This window comes from Corythoichthys intestinalis, chromosome 6 (genome assembly GCF_030265065.1).
Source record: "Corythoichthys intestinalis isolate RoL2023-P3 chromosome 6, ASM3026506v1, whole genome shotgun sequence".
In the NCBI taxonomy this organism is placed as follows: domain Eukaryota; kingdom Metazoa; phylum Chordata; class Actinopteri; order Syngnathiformes; family Syngnathidae; genus Corythoichthys; species Corythoichthys intestinalis.
The window spans coordinates 59,687,695-59,706,125 of NC_080400.1; the positions used below are offsets into that span (position 1 = coordinate 59,687,695).

The 18,431-nt window shown below is 40.5% G+C and overlaps 1 protein-coding gene across 2 annotated transcripts in view; it reads left to right on the forward strand.

The window, feature by feature from the left end:
• The window catches only part of bcas3 (BCAS3 microtubule associated cell migration factor), a 525,512-nt gene extending 509,449 nt beyond the window's left edge, over nucleotides 1-16,063 (forward strand). For both annotated transcript variants that reach the window (XM_057839609.1, XM_057839610.1), the window contains one exon: nucleotides 10,106-16,063. In XM_057839609.1, the coding sequence (XP_057695592.1) occupies nucleotides 10,106-10,228 (123 nt within the window). In that variant the 3' untranslated portion in view covers nucleotides 10,229-16,063. The remainder of the gene's footprint in view (nucleotides 1-10,105) is intronic.
• Nucleotides 16,064-18,431: the final 2,368 nt, after the last annotated feature.

Genomic DNA, 18,431 nt, shown 5'->3' on the forward strand with positions numbered 1-18,431 from the left:
AGCCTATAAAAAAAATAATTAGGTTCATATTCATGAGAAATGTAGCTCTGACCCTTCTTCACCCAATATGTTTGGTCTTATTAATGTCCCGTCCCCAGCAAAAAGTGTACATGCAGGTTATGCTGTTATATCATCCCTACCAATGTAGTGACCAAACCTACGCCCTTGTGTCAGACACCATCATTTTGTCACTTTTTTACCCTCAAGTCAGACGGAACCCCACTCCAGTGTGCTTCCCAATTGATTAGAACTAAGACACTGTTTTTTCCTACCCTTTTCATTGTAATGTATCATGAGCAACCTCTTCTTGCACATATAGTCGTGCCTCGTGATATTAACTTAATTCAAAGTGGCTTTCCTATCATGATTTTTTTTCCGAATAATGAACGTAGACCTAATTTGCAGAGGTGGGTAGAGTAGCCAAAAGTTGTACTCACGTAAGAGTAGCGTTACTTTAAAATAATATTACTCAAGTACAAGTAAAAGTAGTCATCCAAAAAATTTACTAATTACAAGGGAAAAAGTATTTGATGAAAAAATACTCAAGTTCTGAGTAATTCCTTATATCTTATTTTTAAAACAATAGCATATTTTTTCAGCATAAGGTCATCTATATGAACTATTATTATTCTTATTATTATAGTATAACCTATTAGATGACCATATTAGGCAAAAAATATACCAGAATCATCCTGCTAAAAGAGCAGCAATTAAAATCACCTGCCCAATAGCATGACTGTCCTTGAGTGGATACACACATTTTCCAACAAGAAACTAAAACTCACTCTGCCATTCCGTGGTCTGTTGATGCCAGATAAAAACTAGAAGAGAGTTGAAATCTTTTACTTTTACTTTTGACGGCGCTTTAAAGACGCCACTTGTTGTGATGTTAGAACACCAACGTGAACATTAGACTGGACTGCAAGCTTATGTTCTGTGTGGTAATGTATCTGTATTGTTTCGTCTAATTGGTGTAAAGGAGTCATGAGATTATTGTTGCTTTGTCTGATTGGTGAGACTGGGTGAGTCACTGTGCTGGTAAAAATAGAGGATAAAAAGTAACGACTCTAGAGCATCCCAAAATAGCCGAGTAAGAGTAGCGTTTCTTCCTCACAAATTTACTCAAGTAAAAGTATGGTGTGGTAAAACTATTCTTTTAAGTCAGTGGTGGAATGTAACGAAGTAAATGTACTTCATTAATGCAGTTTAATAAGGTACAGATACACAAAAATGTACTTGAGTACAAATACAAAAACTACGTGTCACTCCTTTTACTACAGGTAAATGTACTTTTTACTCCACTACTTTTCAGATTGTCACCTGCCTAACACGTTGCTTCGCAATCGATAATCCCTGTACAACTGTACCATAACTGAGCACTCGAGGCAGCAACACGAGTACAAGCAAGATTAGGATGGTGAACAAAATATTGACCAATCAAAAAACCATCACACTCTTCAACAGTACAGTACAGTAAAAATGTACTCAAATATATAAATATATAATATAAAAAAATATAAATATATAATATAAAAATACTCAAAGAAAAAAGTATTTGGTCTAAAGCAGTGGTGTCTAAACTATTCCACATAGGGCCACAGTGGGTGCTGGATTTCATTCCTACACAACAAGACGACACCTTTTCTCCAATGTGGTGTCTCACACGTGTGATCATTTGATTGCAGTCAGGTGCTGCTTGTTTTAGCACAAACTTCATTGGTTAAACTGTCTGTGCTCGATTGGTAGGAACAAAAACCAGGACCCACAGCGGCCCTTGAGGACAGGTTTGGACACCCATGGTCTAAAGAATATACTCAAGTAATGAGTAACATTATGAATAACTGCATTTTTTTTTTTTTTTTTTTTTTTTTTGAAGCAGTGGTATTTTTTTTCTCAGCAAGTTATCTATGCGAATTGCCCAAAAAGCATGAGTGCCCTCTAGTGGAGAAAATAATTCCTAGTTTCAGTAGTTGAATAGGGAATAGTTCCTTCATAGTTCCTATTAAGGAATTAAAAGGATCATATCTCTGGTTGTCCCTGGTCAATCGGTGCCAATTAAAAACTGGGAGAGAGGGTAAAATCCGTGCTTTTAAGTAATGTTGACGGCAGCACTCTATAACAAATACTTAATTTTTACGGTGCTTAAAAGACGCTACATGATCGAACAGGCCGGCCTGATCTTAAAACGGCAAGCTTGAGTCTGATCGGTACTATGGAGTGATGTGATTATTGTTGCGACGTCTCATTGGTGAAACTAGTAGAGCTACTGTTGGCATCGCTGGCAAAAAAAGAAACGAAAATGTAATGTGTAGGATAAAGAGGAAAAGTGTAATGACCAGCCCTGCGATTGGCTGGCAACCAGTTCAGGGTGTCCCCTGCCTACTGCCCGTAGTTAGCTGGGATAGGCTCCAGCACCTCCGCGACCCTCGTGAGGAAAAGCGGCATGGAAAATGAATGAATGAATGTAATGATCAGTGTAGCCCATAGTAGCAGAATAAGAGTCGTGTTTTTTCTTCACAAATTTACTAAAGCAAAAGTAATAAGTATGGCATAGTAAAAGTATATTTTTCTCAAAACGTTACTCAAGAAACGTAATGCGCTACTACCCACCTCTGGACGCAACACGGGCAAAGAATGATGCAACAAGAACTGACAGCACATGAGGATCTTGAATTCAGACATGGGGTAATGAGAGAATGAGGCACAGGTGGGTGACAGAAGAGTCTGCAGATTGGTAGATACATAAGGACCTGGACACAACAGGTGAAATCAATGGGCAATCACATGGACAAGAAACAATAGGGCACCAACTTGACAGAAAAAACCCAAAGTATGACATGTTGCCCTGCACCTTTGCTGTCCCAGTTACACACAGGCATACGCACCACAAATGCACGCGCACTCAGACTTACACTTGACAAACTCTAAACTATTAGTTCTTTATTTTATACCCAGAGGGGCATTTTGTCCCTTTGCTTTATCCAAAGAGAGAGAAGAAAGTGAGAGGGGGGACAAAATGAGTGCACTTCATGAAAGCCTCTCAACACTGCTGTGACAGATTGATAAAAAGGAACCCTGAGTGGACGAAACTACGAATATGAATCCAAGCAGTATAAGTGAACAGTAAAGGTTACGTGAGGTCTACAACTGGTGTGAAAGCTATGTAGCTGTCCCTCAGTACAACCCTTCACCTACATGACATGACCCCCTCCCCCCGCTCTTTTTCACACTCACTTTTTGTCCTTCGCTGCAAGGAAAGAGGAGTTTGACTATAATGTGCAGCGACAGTGTGAGACAATGAATAACTCTTGTGTTCACTTGAATTCAGAGTCCCTTCCACTTATCCCTCCTCCCCTTTATCCTTTCAACTCTACAGACAAGTCAAGCCTGGATATCATTGTATCATTTATCCAAGACTCCATTCTGCCACTCTGCCTCTTTTGCCTTGAGGGAAATATGAAAAGTGTGCGTGTGTGTGTGTTTGAAAGAGAAAGAGAGAGAGTCAGGCAGAACCACAAAGAGAGAGAGGCAGCGAGAACTGGAGTGTGTTTTCTGGTTGCAGAATGAGCTTGTTTTAATACATGTCTTCGCATGTTAGTATCAGTACTCTGTGTGTTTATGGTATATGCATCTCTTGTGGTCAAGGAGTGTGAGGGGTGTGCCTGTGCATGTGTGCTTTAGACCCCTCTTCAAGACTCCATTCAGTGATGATACAAAGACACATGGTTGGGCACGGTGAAGTGGGAGAGAATGGAAGGCAATCACTGTTGTTTTTGGCAGCCCTTTTAATTTTTGTCTTGTCTATTGGACTAAAATACTTACTAATACTAATACTGTCTTAGGCTTAGACTAGTTGACCTCGACATATACTCGAAGGTTTTTCGTCTAGTTTGAGTCAACAAGTAAGAGTAAAACATTTTTGTCCATAAAAAAACAGTCTTTAGTCTAAACAAAATAAAGGTTTTCAATAATTTCCAATGAACATCGACAGGCGAGTACACGTTTTTGACTGTCCAAATACAGGTTAACGAACATATTTTGTTATCAAAATAGGCATGCAAAAATGTTCTTCCTGAAACATAACATCCTAAAATTATCGGCGCAAACAAGCAAGAATATTAGCCTGAACTTGTCGGTCCATTTACACCAAAAATGCGTAAATACATATTACAAAAATTATAACAGACTAGTGTTCAATCTCGATGTTTTTGTGCATACGTATTTGCTTACATGGGTTACTGATCTACAGGCACTTTTAAAAAATTACACATCCGGGTCACGGGTGCAGCAGCTTTAACTGGGAAGCCCAGACTTCCCTCTCCCCAGCCACTTCAACCAGCTCCTCCGGCGGGATTCCAAGGCGTTCCAGGCCAGCCGAGAGATATAGTCTCTCCAGCGTGTCCTGGGTCGTCCCCGGGGCCTCCCGCCGGTGGGACATGCCCGGAACACCTCTCCGGGGAGGCATCCAGGAGGCATCCAAATCAGATGCCTGAGCCACCTCAGCTGGCTCCTCTCAACGCGGAGGAGTAGCGGCTCAACGCCGAGTCCCTCCCGGATGACCAAGCTTCTCACCCTATCTCTAAGGAAGAGCCCGGACACCCTGCGAAGGAAACTCATCTCGGCCGCTTGTATCTGGGATCTTGTTTTTTCGGTAACGACCCACAGCTCATGACCATAGGTGAGAGTAGGAACGTAGATCGACTGGTAAATTGAGAGCTTTGCCTTTCGGCTCAGCTCCTTCTTCACCACTACTGACCGGTGCAGCGTCCGCATCACTGCAGATGCCGCACCGATCCACCTGTCGATCTCTCCCTCCCTCCTACCCTCACTCGTGAACAAGACCCCAAGATACTTGAACTCTGACACATGGGGCAGGATCTTATCCCCGACCCGGAGAGGGCACTCCACCCTTTTCCGACTGAGGACCATGGTCTCGGATTTGGAGGTGCTGATCTTCATCCCAACCGCTTCACACTCGGCCGCGAACCGTACCAGTGAGAGTTGGAGGTCACGGCTTGATGAAGCCAACAGCACCACATCATCTGCAAAAAGCAGAGATTCAATGCTGAGGTCTCCAAACTGGACCCACTCAACGCTTCGGCTGTGCCTAGAAATTCTGTCCATATAAGTTATGAACAGAATCGGTGACAGAGGGCAGCCTTGGCGGAGTCCAACCCTCACTGGGAACGAATTCGACTGACTGCCGGCAATGCGAACCAAACTCTGACACCGGTCGTACAAGGACCGAACAGCCCGTGCCAAGGGGCTCAGTACCCCGTACTCCCGGAGCACCCCCCACAGGACTCCCCGAGGCACACAGTCGAACGCCTTCTCCAGATCCACAAAATGCATGTAGACTGGTTGGACGAACTCCCATGCATCCTCGAGGACCCTGCAGAGGGTGTAGAGCTTGTCCACTCTTCCACGGCCGGGACGAAAATCACACTGCTCCTCCTGAATCCGAGATTTGACTTCCCGACGGACCCTCCTCTCCAGCACCCCTGAATAGACTTTACTGGGGACGCTGAGGAGTGTGATCCCTCTATAATTGGAACACACCCTCCGGTCCTCCTTCTTAAAAAGGGGAACCACCACCCTGGTCTGCCAATCAAGAGGCACTGTCCCAGATGTCCACGCAATGTTGTAGAGGCGTGTCAGCCACGACAGCCCCACAACATCCAGAGCCTTTAGGAACTCCGGGCGGATCTCATCGACCCCCGGGGCCTTGCCACCGAGGAACTTTCCAACCACCTCAGTGACTTCAAACCCAGAAATCGGAGAGCCCACCTCGGAGTCCCCAGACTCTGCTTCCTCAAAGGAAGATGTGTCGGTGGAATTGAGGAGGGCTTCGAAGTATTCTCCCCACCGAAGGCACAGGATGTTTAGTTATACTGTTTTGTTGCTTAGCAGGCAGGCATAGCACTCTCAGTTGTATTGTATTGTAACCTACATGGGACAATAGATGGAAATTGTGACTCATCACGTTACGGTCTGTTAAATTTAACTGTCCATCACAAATTAAATCATTTGAAAATTTACACAGTCATTGCTTGCAACGCGTTAAAGTACTGTGTATGTTGTCGTGACAAGCCGGTGGCAGAGGTGGAGTGGTGGGAGGCTATAATGGTCTCTTGTCCCCGGGCCCCTGCAAGTCTTTTGATAGCCCTGTTGCACTACATACCCAAGGCACAACCTTATATCACTGCTAATTTAACACTAATACCTTTATACAGTACTTATTTATGCTTGGTTATAATTTTGGAAACCTTAAATTGTTGGCAATGAGTAAACACTTATTTCTATATTTGCATTTTTTTTCTTACATTTTCTCGATCCTGTATGTGTAAATGACTAGAGTTACACATCCAATTTTGTTGTCAAGGCAATGACAAATAAAGACTATTCTGTTCTATTCTATTATTTGGGAGTTTCTTATTACCATGACTCCAATGTGCTTCAAACCCTCCACAGAGTCGGATGGAAGGGGAGATCATGCATAAAACCCAAAAGGCTAAATATTTTCTGTGCTAATATAGACTATGTATCACATCATATTCAAGGATAAAAATACAAATATATATCCAAAATATAAAGATTCAAAACGCCCACAATATATATATTGATAATAGGGGAATCTTACCTTATCTGGGATACTTATTTAAATGTTGATACTGTACCTGCCAGCCAGCCTAGCGTAAACACAGCCCATCTGGGGGCGGACTCGGCCTGCTTTTCAACATTGGAAATCGAGAAACCAACGTACAGTGTCCTGATTCCTGTATATTTTCTAGGATGGGATTCTACCCGTGACACACAACAAGTCGGCATTCTTTCTACATTGGCTCACACTTGTGACGCAATCTCCGAAAACTGCAGAGAATACCCAATCGCGACATTTGAATTTTCATTTGTAACTGATAAATAAATACCAATAAAAACACTATGCCATTGTATTATTTCAAGACAGGTTTTGATTATGGAAGATTTCATTGTATATTTTTAATATCTGGGCGTACATACTTTTTATTTTGTCTCTATAGCATGTAAAAATGTTAAACATGGAGTGACATAGTTGTTACAACAACATTAACACGCTGCATTTGGCTAAGAGGTCAAATGCCAACAGGCTACGTGACAGTCATTACATTTTTCCTTAATCCTTCTCATATTAGGTTTGACTTTATTTTTGCCAGTGATGCCGACAGTGGCTCTACCAGTTTCACCAATGAGACGTCGCAACAATAATCTTATGACTCTAATATACCAATCAGATGTAACAATACATCACCTGACCACACACAAGCCTACAGTCGAAAGTCCTATGATCACGCCGTTCAAGCATGCGGCATCTTTAAAGTGCTGTAAAATTAAACTACTCGACACAGAGCCAAAGCTACTCGTATGCGCGGATTTCAACCTCTCTCCCAGTTTTTGTTTGGCATTTGCACTGATAGACCACAGAAACCCGGAGATATAATCATTTTGTACACTAGAAGCATGCTTTTTGGACGGGTAATGTTTCATTTTTCAAGTAGGGCGATTTTTTTTTGGGGGGGGGGGGGGGGGGGTCTTAATATGGTTATTTAATAGGTATTGTAATATTAAAATTTCATATAGATGACGTTGTGTCAACAAAAAAAAAGATACACCATTGTTTTAAAAAAATATCACACATTGTAAGCAGTTAGCCCACAATAGCCACGTTTACATGCTTTTATTCATACCGATTCAAATCATTCCGAATGGAAATTTCAGATCAGCTGTTTACATGTCACTTCATCTATTCCGATCCAGCGTTTACATGTGACTGCCTTTATTCCGAAAGGACGTTTGACAACTGCCGTCTGACATGCGCAGATTAATCAAAACAAAGCGTCACGTTGCAAAACATGGAGATCAATCGCCGGAGTGCTGCTGTTTTAACTTTAACCCACTTGTTGTTTTTGTGGGGTCGTATCCGCTTCTGCTGTTTTGCTCTTTTGCCTTGTAGTAGCCGGTTTTCCACCGGTTTCTAATCTGGTCAACGCTCTGGTCTATTCCAGCTTCGCGTAACCTCTCGTGAACTTTTTTTAAATAGTTCACTGTTCCTCGTTTTATGCCCGTCTAAGCGAGCAATTATATTCAATTCTTTTAAAGTTTGAATTAAATACAATCTTTCCGCCGGACTCCAATTAGGTGCGCTGTGCTTGGAAGCCATGTTGCAAGTGATGTTACTTACGTCACAAAGTGACGTCACCACGTCAGTACGGAGCATGTGCAGAAAGAACGCAACCAGACACCATTCCGCTTCCCTGTTTACATGATATAATTTTACTTCTAATCGGTTTGGGAAAAGGAATATTCCACCCCAGTGAATCGGAATGAAATTCCATTCGGTTTCATTCCGAATGAGGTGTTTATATGGAACACATTTATTCGGTTTGAACAAATATTCCGATTGTAATTGGAATATTTGGCTCCATGTAAACGTGGCAACTGTTAGTCAGGACTGGAGTATTCTTTTCACCGAATACTGTTTTACTTGTTCTTCAGTACATTTTTTGGGTGACTACCGTACATTTGAGTAATAATATTTTGAAGTAATGAAACTCTTACTTGAGTCACATTTATGGCAACTCTACCAACCTTTGATAATAATAATGAATTAAATTAGTTGTCTGTTCACTGGCATTTGGCAGAAGAATGTTGTTGTGTGTAAATGTGTGTTGTATGTTGTGGTTGTGAGGAAGCAGCTCTGTCAGGCAGACCTGTACAACCACATTGTTTGTCCAGTGATATTTACTCAGTAGGAACCAGATACATATTGGTGAACCAAGTGATTGCTGGAATATTTAGCAGATTTACTATGACCAGGGGTGCACATAAGTGGTGCACATAAGTGGTCCGCATGCGCGCATGCGTACTGGACGTAGACAAACGCGCTGGCCCTCAACGGCTTCCATACGCTTTTGCGTACCGATGGCTGACCACTGTATTTGCGGCGGACACGAGAAAATAACTTCTCAAAATGTCGAAGAGGCAGGCCCTACTGAGTAATTATTTCGTTGTTCCCCACCCCCGTCAAAAGACAGACGACAGAGACGTCACCGGAGCTACCGGGAAAAAAAGGACTTTTGCTGAAAAGTGGCTTTAGGAGGTACCATGGCTAGAAGTAAATGATGCTCGCACGGAAATGCAGTACAAAATGTGCCGTGAGAATCCCAATGTCGCTGATAAGAGCAGCGCATTTTATGTAGGGTCAAAGAATTTCAACCATCCAAACTTTGTAAAGCACAAAAAAAACAGAGAGCATGTGGTAATTAAGCAAACTATCGATGTCAGACAGGACCCCACTCGCCCTATGGACAAGTGGCGGAATAAAGGTAATGAAAACAGCGCCATGCAGTGACAAACGTGTTTTTGTTCGCATTTTACAAAGCTAAACATGCACGTTCAATGAGGTCTTATGAGGACGACATCCCACTTTTACAAAGGCTTGAAATTAAAGTGGGAGCCGCATAATGCCCTTTTTTTTGGATTGGTGCTTTTATGTTTATTTCTTTACATTTCACTTTAAAGTAATGGCAATTTTGTTGTGCCAGTTGATGTTAATCAAGCATTAATTGTTAATGTAATTAATTAAAGTTAATTGGCTCTAAGTAAAGCTTGTCATAATTTTATCGCATCAGGCGGGTCGGCTCTCAAGCTCAATGAGGACCAAGTCACATCTCCAGGTCCTCCTCTGAGAACCTGGGCAAAAAAAATATGTGCACCCCTGACTATGACTGAAGGATTTGAATAAAGGAAGGATCTTTAGTCCACTGCTGACAGTAGAGTAGGCCTAAGGCATTTAATCACTTTGGCTTTCACCCCCCCCCCACCACCACCACCACCACCACCACCAAAAAAAGTGTGACACTTCTTTTTCTGTTTACATATTCACACAGTGACATGGCGCAGCTAATTTAGATAAATGCATGGGACTTCAACGCAAAAGGACAGAATTACTAGTATAGTAAATTGCGGGGTTATAACGAATTCGTTCCCAACTTTTCCTTATTCATGTTTCCACTGCTGTTGACTTGTTGACCACTCAAGTAATAAAATCAGTTTGATTTTTCTACAGAGCTGCAGCGAGAGGGCAGCATCGAGACCCTCAGCAACAGTTCAGGCTCAACCAGTGGCAGCATCCAACAAAACTTTGAAGGCTACCGTTCTACTCTGCCCACCAATGAGAACCAGCCTTTGAGCTTTTTTCCTAGCAACTTCCCTTAAAATCTTACCTCTACTCTATGGTCCTTCATCTTTCATGTAAATCTTTTCACTAGTTCATAAAATAAAATAAAAGTGTGTGTTTTCAGTCGTCAGAACCATTTTAACTTTCCATCTAATAAGGTAAGCAAAACTACAGAAGAGGATTAGGGCCACTGAAGAAGACAAAAAAACTGGCCAAAATTGTTATACTAAAGTCAGAAGTCAGTTCAGCTGTTTTGACATGGTGAATGGGAATCTGAGTGTCTTTAAAGCCTGAACAATTTTAATGTGCCACATGGGGGTTTGGTGTCCCATTTGGTTTGTTTATATTGTGTTCATTCTAAGGAAGCAGCTGGAAAGAAAAGGGTTTGGGGGGATAGAGACACCGAGGAGCTTTTCAACCACCTATAGAGAATGCACATCAGTGTCCCTAGGGTCTGGTTCCACATGGTAAGGCGTGTCGTTGAAGTTGAGGAGGTCTTCGAAGGCCCACGACACAACAACTTCCCAAGTCAATGTCAGGAGCAAACTCTCCCCACTTTACACAATGGTGTACTGCTTTCCCTTCCTGCGATGCTAGATGGTGGATCAGAATTTTTCCACGCCGTCTGGAAGTTGTTCTCCATGGCCTCGCTGAACTCCTCCAATTTGATCCCGAAAATATGACAGCAACTGTCAAAACCCCATGCTAAACACAACTTGCCGTGCTGCCATACAGGCATCTCCAAGAGCAAAACAATTTACTAACATCAGATTTACATACACAAGTATTAACAACAAGCATAATAAATTGCTTGTGTAACGTCATCCGTTTCCACCAATATTTATTATTAAATTTATTCCAAGGACAACACGGAGTTCTCCCAGCGTGTATCTGATGGTTCGTGTCGATGTGTGCGTGCGCTCAGCTAACCACCTGAAAGAGATAATACCTTTTCCCATAGGCACCGTCTAACTGTTTGCATTATTCTAACACACACCAGGGGTGTTGGAGTTTCAACAGCGCGGGCCCGGTGGTTTGGCTGGCGCAGCTCCAACGACCCGGATCGGCGAGACCCCGAGAATCTGGCCAGAAGGCCAAACTCTGCGCGTTCACCTTAGTCTTAACCCTTTGTACTCACTCCATTTTGAAAGGTTCAAAGAAGGCTCACCAAAAACAAGTTAAGAATTTATTCAGGGGTACAGCGATCATCAGCAAGGCGAAACAGAAACAGACTCAGGCGGGGAGGCAAACTCGCTCCAAGGTCACCATGTCACATGTCAACAAAAGGTTCCCGGGAAAAATGACAACGCTTAATTAAGCATTCAGTCTTTTGAAGGTTCTCGCAGGGCAGACCGTGGGCAGAAAGAAGGGTGTGTTTGGGATTATTTTCTGTTTGTGGATTGGAAAGGAGGATTCGGGAATTGCTGTTGTCAGGGAAACGAGGGTTGTGGATTTTGCCACCTCAGCGTCAAAAGGGCTCTTGGAGTCTTATCAGTCGTTTTATCCGTTGGATATCTGGCATTCTCCGGTGTTCCTTGTGTTGGGACAGGGTGTCCCACCATTTGCTCTGGACTGCACGAGAGAACTGATTGCGAGAGTTGGTAGTGCAGACGTGGGCTTGTTAGCGTCAATCTTGCTCAGTCAGTTGCATGACGCACACGTTGGGCTTCCGTGATAAGAAGGTGTCATGTATGTTTTATCCTCTATATTCTGCTTGTTTTCCTTAAACTATGGTATAAGTGCTATTTATTTTATATTGGGTGTGTTAGAGTAATACAAACAGTCGATCGATAAATACGGGAAAAGATACTATTCCCTGATTGATTATATTACGTGTGTTAGAATAATGCAAACAGTTAGACAGTGCCTACAAGAAAAGGTACTATCTCCTTCACACCCTCCCTCGCCGGGACTCCAGTTGCCGGTTCAAAAGGCTGACATACTGACATGTGGTCAGCATGGATAGTTAACTCTGATTGGTTCAAATGCACGTTTTCTAAAAGTTGTTGAATTAATGCAATAAAAAAGGGCAATGCAACGGAAAATTGATCAGATCTTTAAGAGAAAGGAAAGAGTTGAAGAGGCATTTTATTTTATTTCGTGGGGAGGTTCAGAACATCATGTCAACTTTATAATGACTAACCTCAGAAATAATGAACAGAAAATTCTGATGTTTTTCATTTGAAAGCTTTATTTGGTCCGTAAACTGATTTTTTTTAAATGAACATTTTTTTATTAAATTAATTTGGATATGGAGGAAAACACAGACAAGGCTGAAAAAGCAGTTTCTGCTCTTGCACCCCTCTTTAAAATAAACCGCTGTATTTTAAGCCAAAATAACCATTGTGTTTGATAGAACAATATGTCTATATGCTGCCATAGCAGTTTCATGGTGCGTTATGCCCCCGGACTATTTTTAATTTGTCCGTTTTGCCCTGGAGACCCCCGTTTACAGACACTGAGCAACCGCTTTTGTTACAACCCAGCCATAAAAAGGTAAGTAATTATATTTATTATTCAAAATGTCTATCATTTTTAGCTTAGAATCATTAATTGATGTCTAATATTTAGTTTTAAAAAATGACTTTAAAAAAATATTCATTTGCATATTTTAAACTTTTAAACAAATTATGTCACAATGAAAAAATATTGTGTCTGTAAATAGGTCACAAATATCTAACTCATAAATATCGCTTAACTGTTGCATTTCCCCGATATTTTAGATTATAAATAATCGATCCAAAGAAAAAATTGAGAAAGAGAAAAAAAAAACATTTAAAAGGGTAAATATTTGAAAAAGAAAATCTCGACCACTCCTTGTTGTCTTTGAATTCTGCATCGCGACCCTTGTTATATTACCATGTTTCACCCATAAAATCCCCACAAAGTCCGGCTGTGGCCATTCACAGCTGTGTCTTGAAACTCAGTGATACATGCTACATGGAGAAACAAGGTAAGTACACGATAATACCGTTTACCGATAATAATATCGTTAAAATCATGGTGTCTTTAATTATGCTCTCTCATACTCTCACCTCAAGATACTGGAAAGCCACAAAAAGACATACATTGCAGTCGAACGCGAGTGCGAGAATTATGGACACAGCAGGCTAACTAACTAGCATGCTGTCCATTGTCTTTCAATCATTGTTGCCTTTTGGATTGCCTATTATGGGATGATATCGATGTATTGGATACATTAGATGCTTAAATCATAAAGCCTACGTTGGGGATCTGCAATCTGCAGCTTTAGAGCTGCGTGCGACTCTTTTGCGCTGCCCTGGTGGCTCCCTGGAGCTTTTTCAAAGATTTTTTAAAATGGAAAAGATAGGGGAGGGAAATATATTTTTTTGTTTTAATATGGTTTGTGTAGGAGGACAAACATTACACAAACATTCTTTCAATACATTAATATTGTAATGAAGTTAAACTTAACGTGGTATCGTACAACAAAGTAGTCACATGGTGCGTCATTCTCAATGGGATCCACTGCAGGGAAAATAAACATTTAATTATGAAGGCTAATTATGTATATATAGCCAACTTAGTCATTTTGATAGTAGGCTAATAGTTAATATCGATACATACAGCCTGTGTTGCTTTCATTATACAAGGCTTTAAATTTTTTCGCGGCTCCAGACATACTGTATCAGTGTGTTGTTTTTGTTTTTTGTTGAATATGGCTCTTTCAACATTTTGGGTTGCCGACCCCTGGCCTCGGTCCTAGGCTTCAAGGCTAAATACAGTACAATGAATTGATAGTTTTATGTACTCACATTTGTAGGTTCCCTTTATGCATATGGAACCTTTTATTCACAGTATCTCGCATTCACAGTCCTTCATCATAATTGAAAAAATATTTCAAAAGCCCACCGCAAAAATTTAAATAGTATGGTATTGGAATTTAAACTGTATGCAGTAAAATTATCCTTAACTATACAGCTAACTCCTCCGTTTAGCCATGTTTTTATACAAAATAAAACACAGGGCTAAATTAAATTTACATTTACTCACACATCAATTTCCTTTATTATTGTGCATCCATCCACATGTCTTATTGCATGCATCTTGATTATCAAAGACTTGAGTAGACAAAGGGGGATCATCTTGAAGTGTTGGTTATTTATTATGAAACAGGATGGGTATCCAAAACATTTTTTGAAATGACAAACTTAAAAAAAATTCTTAGGTCTCAAAAATGTCTATTTTTCTCTCGCCTGATTTGACCTACTTTTAACGTGTTAAAAATGCCCTCCTGTTGAAAATTTTTCTTCCCCCAGAAAATAGAGATTTTAAGCTTTCCAATGATGCCCATGCATATAGGACAATTGTGAAATTTGGCCAAATTGGGGGTCTCAGAGCCAGAGGTTGCGCTAGACTTTTTCGTTGTCTGTCATTTTGACTGACAGGGTAATAAAAATCCGGTCATAATCTATTTTTACCCGTTACTTAAATTTTTTAAATGATAATAATGACATATTCAATAGTATTTAGTTTTCATTATTTTTTTATTAATATTCTGTCCAAACAAGCTTAACAGAGAATCCACACCATGCCATCACACATCAAGCAGATGTATATGCAACTTTTTCTCCGCAGTGACAAAAACAGCTGACTGTGGCCCGAGTAGGTAGGCTACATATGGAACAATGAAATTAGCAGTTCACCTGCTGTGGCCTGAACGCAGTCTCACACCTTCCTCCTGGTGCGCATGGACTTGAATTGCGTGCCCGCATGTGCATAATAAAATGTCTCAAGTGGGATTGCTGCAGAGGCTATTGTCATGAGGTTTTGGACTTTTGCCTCGGACAGACGACTTCTCATGGCCGTTTTGATGTTGTTCTGGAGGCTGAATCCGCGCTCTGCGGCCACACTGGAGACTGGGATTACAAGCGCCACTTCAGCCAAAGTTTTGAAATCAGGGAACATTTCTCCAAGTGACCTGATCAAAAGTCGGCAAGACTCTCTGAACGAGGGGTTTCCTGAACCCACAAGCACCTGCACATTTTTCCGAGTAAGGCCAACGACGTCATGCATCAAGAGAGACAATAGCTCATTAATATGCTCACTCGCCACCCTGTGGTCTGGGGTGTGAATTGCAACCTGTCAAAATGACAGATGGACTTCAGTTTTTTCCGTCACCGTTTTAAAAAAACCGGTCAACGACGGAAAATATTCGGTTAACGCGACCCCTGCTCAGAGCGGACTTCAAGTCATCTGAGTGTTTTCCGCCAAGGTTGTATCATAAATGATACATTTACTGTAGCATTACATGCAATACACAATAAGGTTTTAAAAAATTTTTTACTGCAATGACATCTAGAAATGCTTGTCTCAAATGTGATAAATTTGGCAGTACAGTTAATGTGCACTTTGGGCTTATTTTTGTTCATTTACTTATGTTAGGCAAGACATTCTCGCACTTTCACCCCTGCTCACAGCTATCGGTGTAACACACTGTACAATGCATCCTCTTTAAATTGAAACAAAGTCCAATACCGGTGGTGGAATGTAACGAAGTGAAAGTATTTTGTTACTATACTTCAATACATTTTTGTGTATCTGTACTTTACTTGAGTAAAAATATGAAGTGGTACTTTTTACTTATACTTCACTACATTTTACAACACGTATCTGTCGTTTTTACTCAACTAATTTTTAAAGTGTCTCCTGCAGTAAACGTTACTTTGGTTTTCTCTCTTTGTGAATTGATAGTTGCGTTTTCATACCTCCAGCACAATCAATAGGCCCAGTGCAACTATACCATTATCGAGCACTGGAGGGAGACACGAGTACAAGCAAGATTAAGCGGGTGAACAAGATATTGTAATCCGCCATTATGTTAAGTTTTGGAGTTTTTTTTTTTTTTTTACCTTGTTAAGCTTCGGTTTACAGTGCAGTCAATTTTATTATTTTTTTTCCCATTCTGCACGGCTAAATATTTATTAAAATTAATTTATTAAAATATATATATATATATATATATATATATATATATATATATATATATATATATATATATATATATATATAAAATATATATATTATATTTCACATTTTTGCACCGCCAAAGTAGATTTTAAAGCAAGTACTTTTGTACTTTTAATTGAGTAAATTTTTTCTTCGATACTTGTACTTTTACTCTACTATTACTTACTGGTAATTTTTTGCCCCTGTATCTGTACTTTTACTCAAGTTTAAAAAAAAAAAAAAAAAAAGATAAGCGGCATGGAAAATGAATGAATGAATGAATGAATGAATGAAAAAGTGATTACTTCATCCAACACTGTCCAATACCCAGGCCTCCATGGGCGATAAAGGCCTGTGATTACTCAGTGAGTGCTCATTGAAAATGGTTAATCGGAGATAGGATACTGTCTCCTTATCGTAGAAGACAGTTGATATCCATCCATTTAAAATGTCTTAAGGGAGCCATGTTCCTCTATAAAATTCCCAGAGTTTTGATGAAGTCTGATGAAGCAGTCGGCAAGCTTTGTTGGCACTAGTGCAGTGGTTCTCAACCTTGCTAAAGGTACCGAACCCCATTAGTTTCACATGTGGATTCATCGAACCATTCGGAATTAGATAATAAAGCAATTTTTGTCAAATTCAAAACAGATATATCTAGAGGCGTAGCAAGGGTCCCAGGGGGCCCCAGGCAACAAGCAATATAAGGGGGACAGTTGGACTTGGAGCAATAGCATATTTAATAAAAGTATAATAACTAGGGCTGTCAAACGATTCAAATTTTTAATCGAGTTAATCACATCTTAAAAATTTATCGTAATTAATCGCAATTCAAACCATCTCTTAAATATGCCATATTTTTCTGTAAATTATTGTTGGAATGGAAAGATAAGACAAGACGGGTATATACATTCAAAATACTGTACATAACTACTGTATTTGTTTATTGTAACAATAAATCCACAAGACTGCAATAACATTATTAACATTCTTTCTGTGAAAGGGATCCACGGATAGAAAGACTTGTAATTCTTAAAAGATAAATGTGAGTACAAGTTATAGTAATTTTATATTAAAACCCCTCTGTATGTTTTCGTTTTAATAAAATTTGTAAAATTTTCAATCAAATTTTGTGGCCATTGTGGAAGGTAATGATTGAAATACACCACAAGGTGTCAAGGACAAGTTTTAAATTAATTAGAGATCTAGCCAAGTTTTTCTTGCGCGTTTTGCCCCTGGACTGACGCCGTAGTTTCTGGGTTCATTGTACCTTATGTTCATTTGAGTGTTGACTTAACAACGTACGAGACCTCTGATAGTTCGTGACTAAATATTACCATCTAGTGTATTTGTTGAGCTAAACGAAATGTTTGAATAGAGTTTGACCAAAGTCTGAGTATTATTTTGCATAGCTATTTTGATTGGGAATGCCGGTTCTCTTTGCATTGAGCGCTTTGCTTTTTGTGAACATTATTTTTTTTGAGAGATAGGAATATTATTTTTGTTGTGCTTTCAGTAAATGATACTGTAGCGACTTAACTGTACCGGCCAAATGCATTATGGGAAGTTGGGCAACCATGACTGTCAGTGGTGGCTGCAAATGCTAGATCATCTCTGTGTTGTGTACCATACAGGGTGTTAAGAAAAAGATTATCTCCTGTCATTCTACCCCACGTCACTCGCAACAATAGTTATAATTGTGATGGAAGAGATGCCAAAGCTTTTTCCAATAAATAGCGCGGCCCCAGTGAATGCCTGAGTCCACTCCTCTCGCTTGTCTCTGCCTCTTAGCTCTCAATATACATAAAACGGCACCATTGTAGTCTGTTTGCGGCAATGCATGAGTGGGTCGTCCCTTGCATGCGTTAAATATTTTAGCATTATTCATTTTAAAATTTAATTACCGCCTATTAACGCGATAAATTAGACAGCCCAAAAAATAACGCCTCGGTCTCATAGAGCACTTTTTAGGACACTCTAAGTGCCCGGCTTCTACTACATTAAGACATAAAACTGCAGTAACATAGTACACTCTCCGTTGTCTTGCTTCCTTTTCTCCTTTTCTGCCAAAAAGCCAAATCGCCGCTCACTCTGAGTCACGTGAGGGGGGGTGTAAAGCGAGTTAAGGGGCCCCTTCATGGAACTCAGACACAAGGATTTCACTGCACTGTCACAGCGACAAGTGCGACAGTGCAGTAAAGCTGCGTGTGCTAAATCTGTTGGCCCTCTGGGGGCCCCTGCTGGCTGG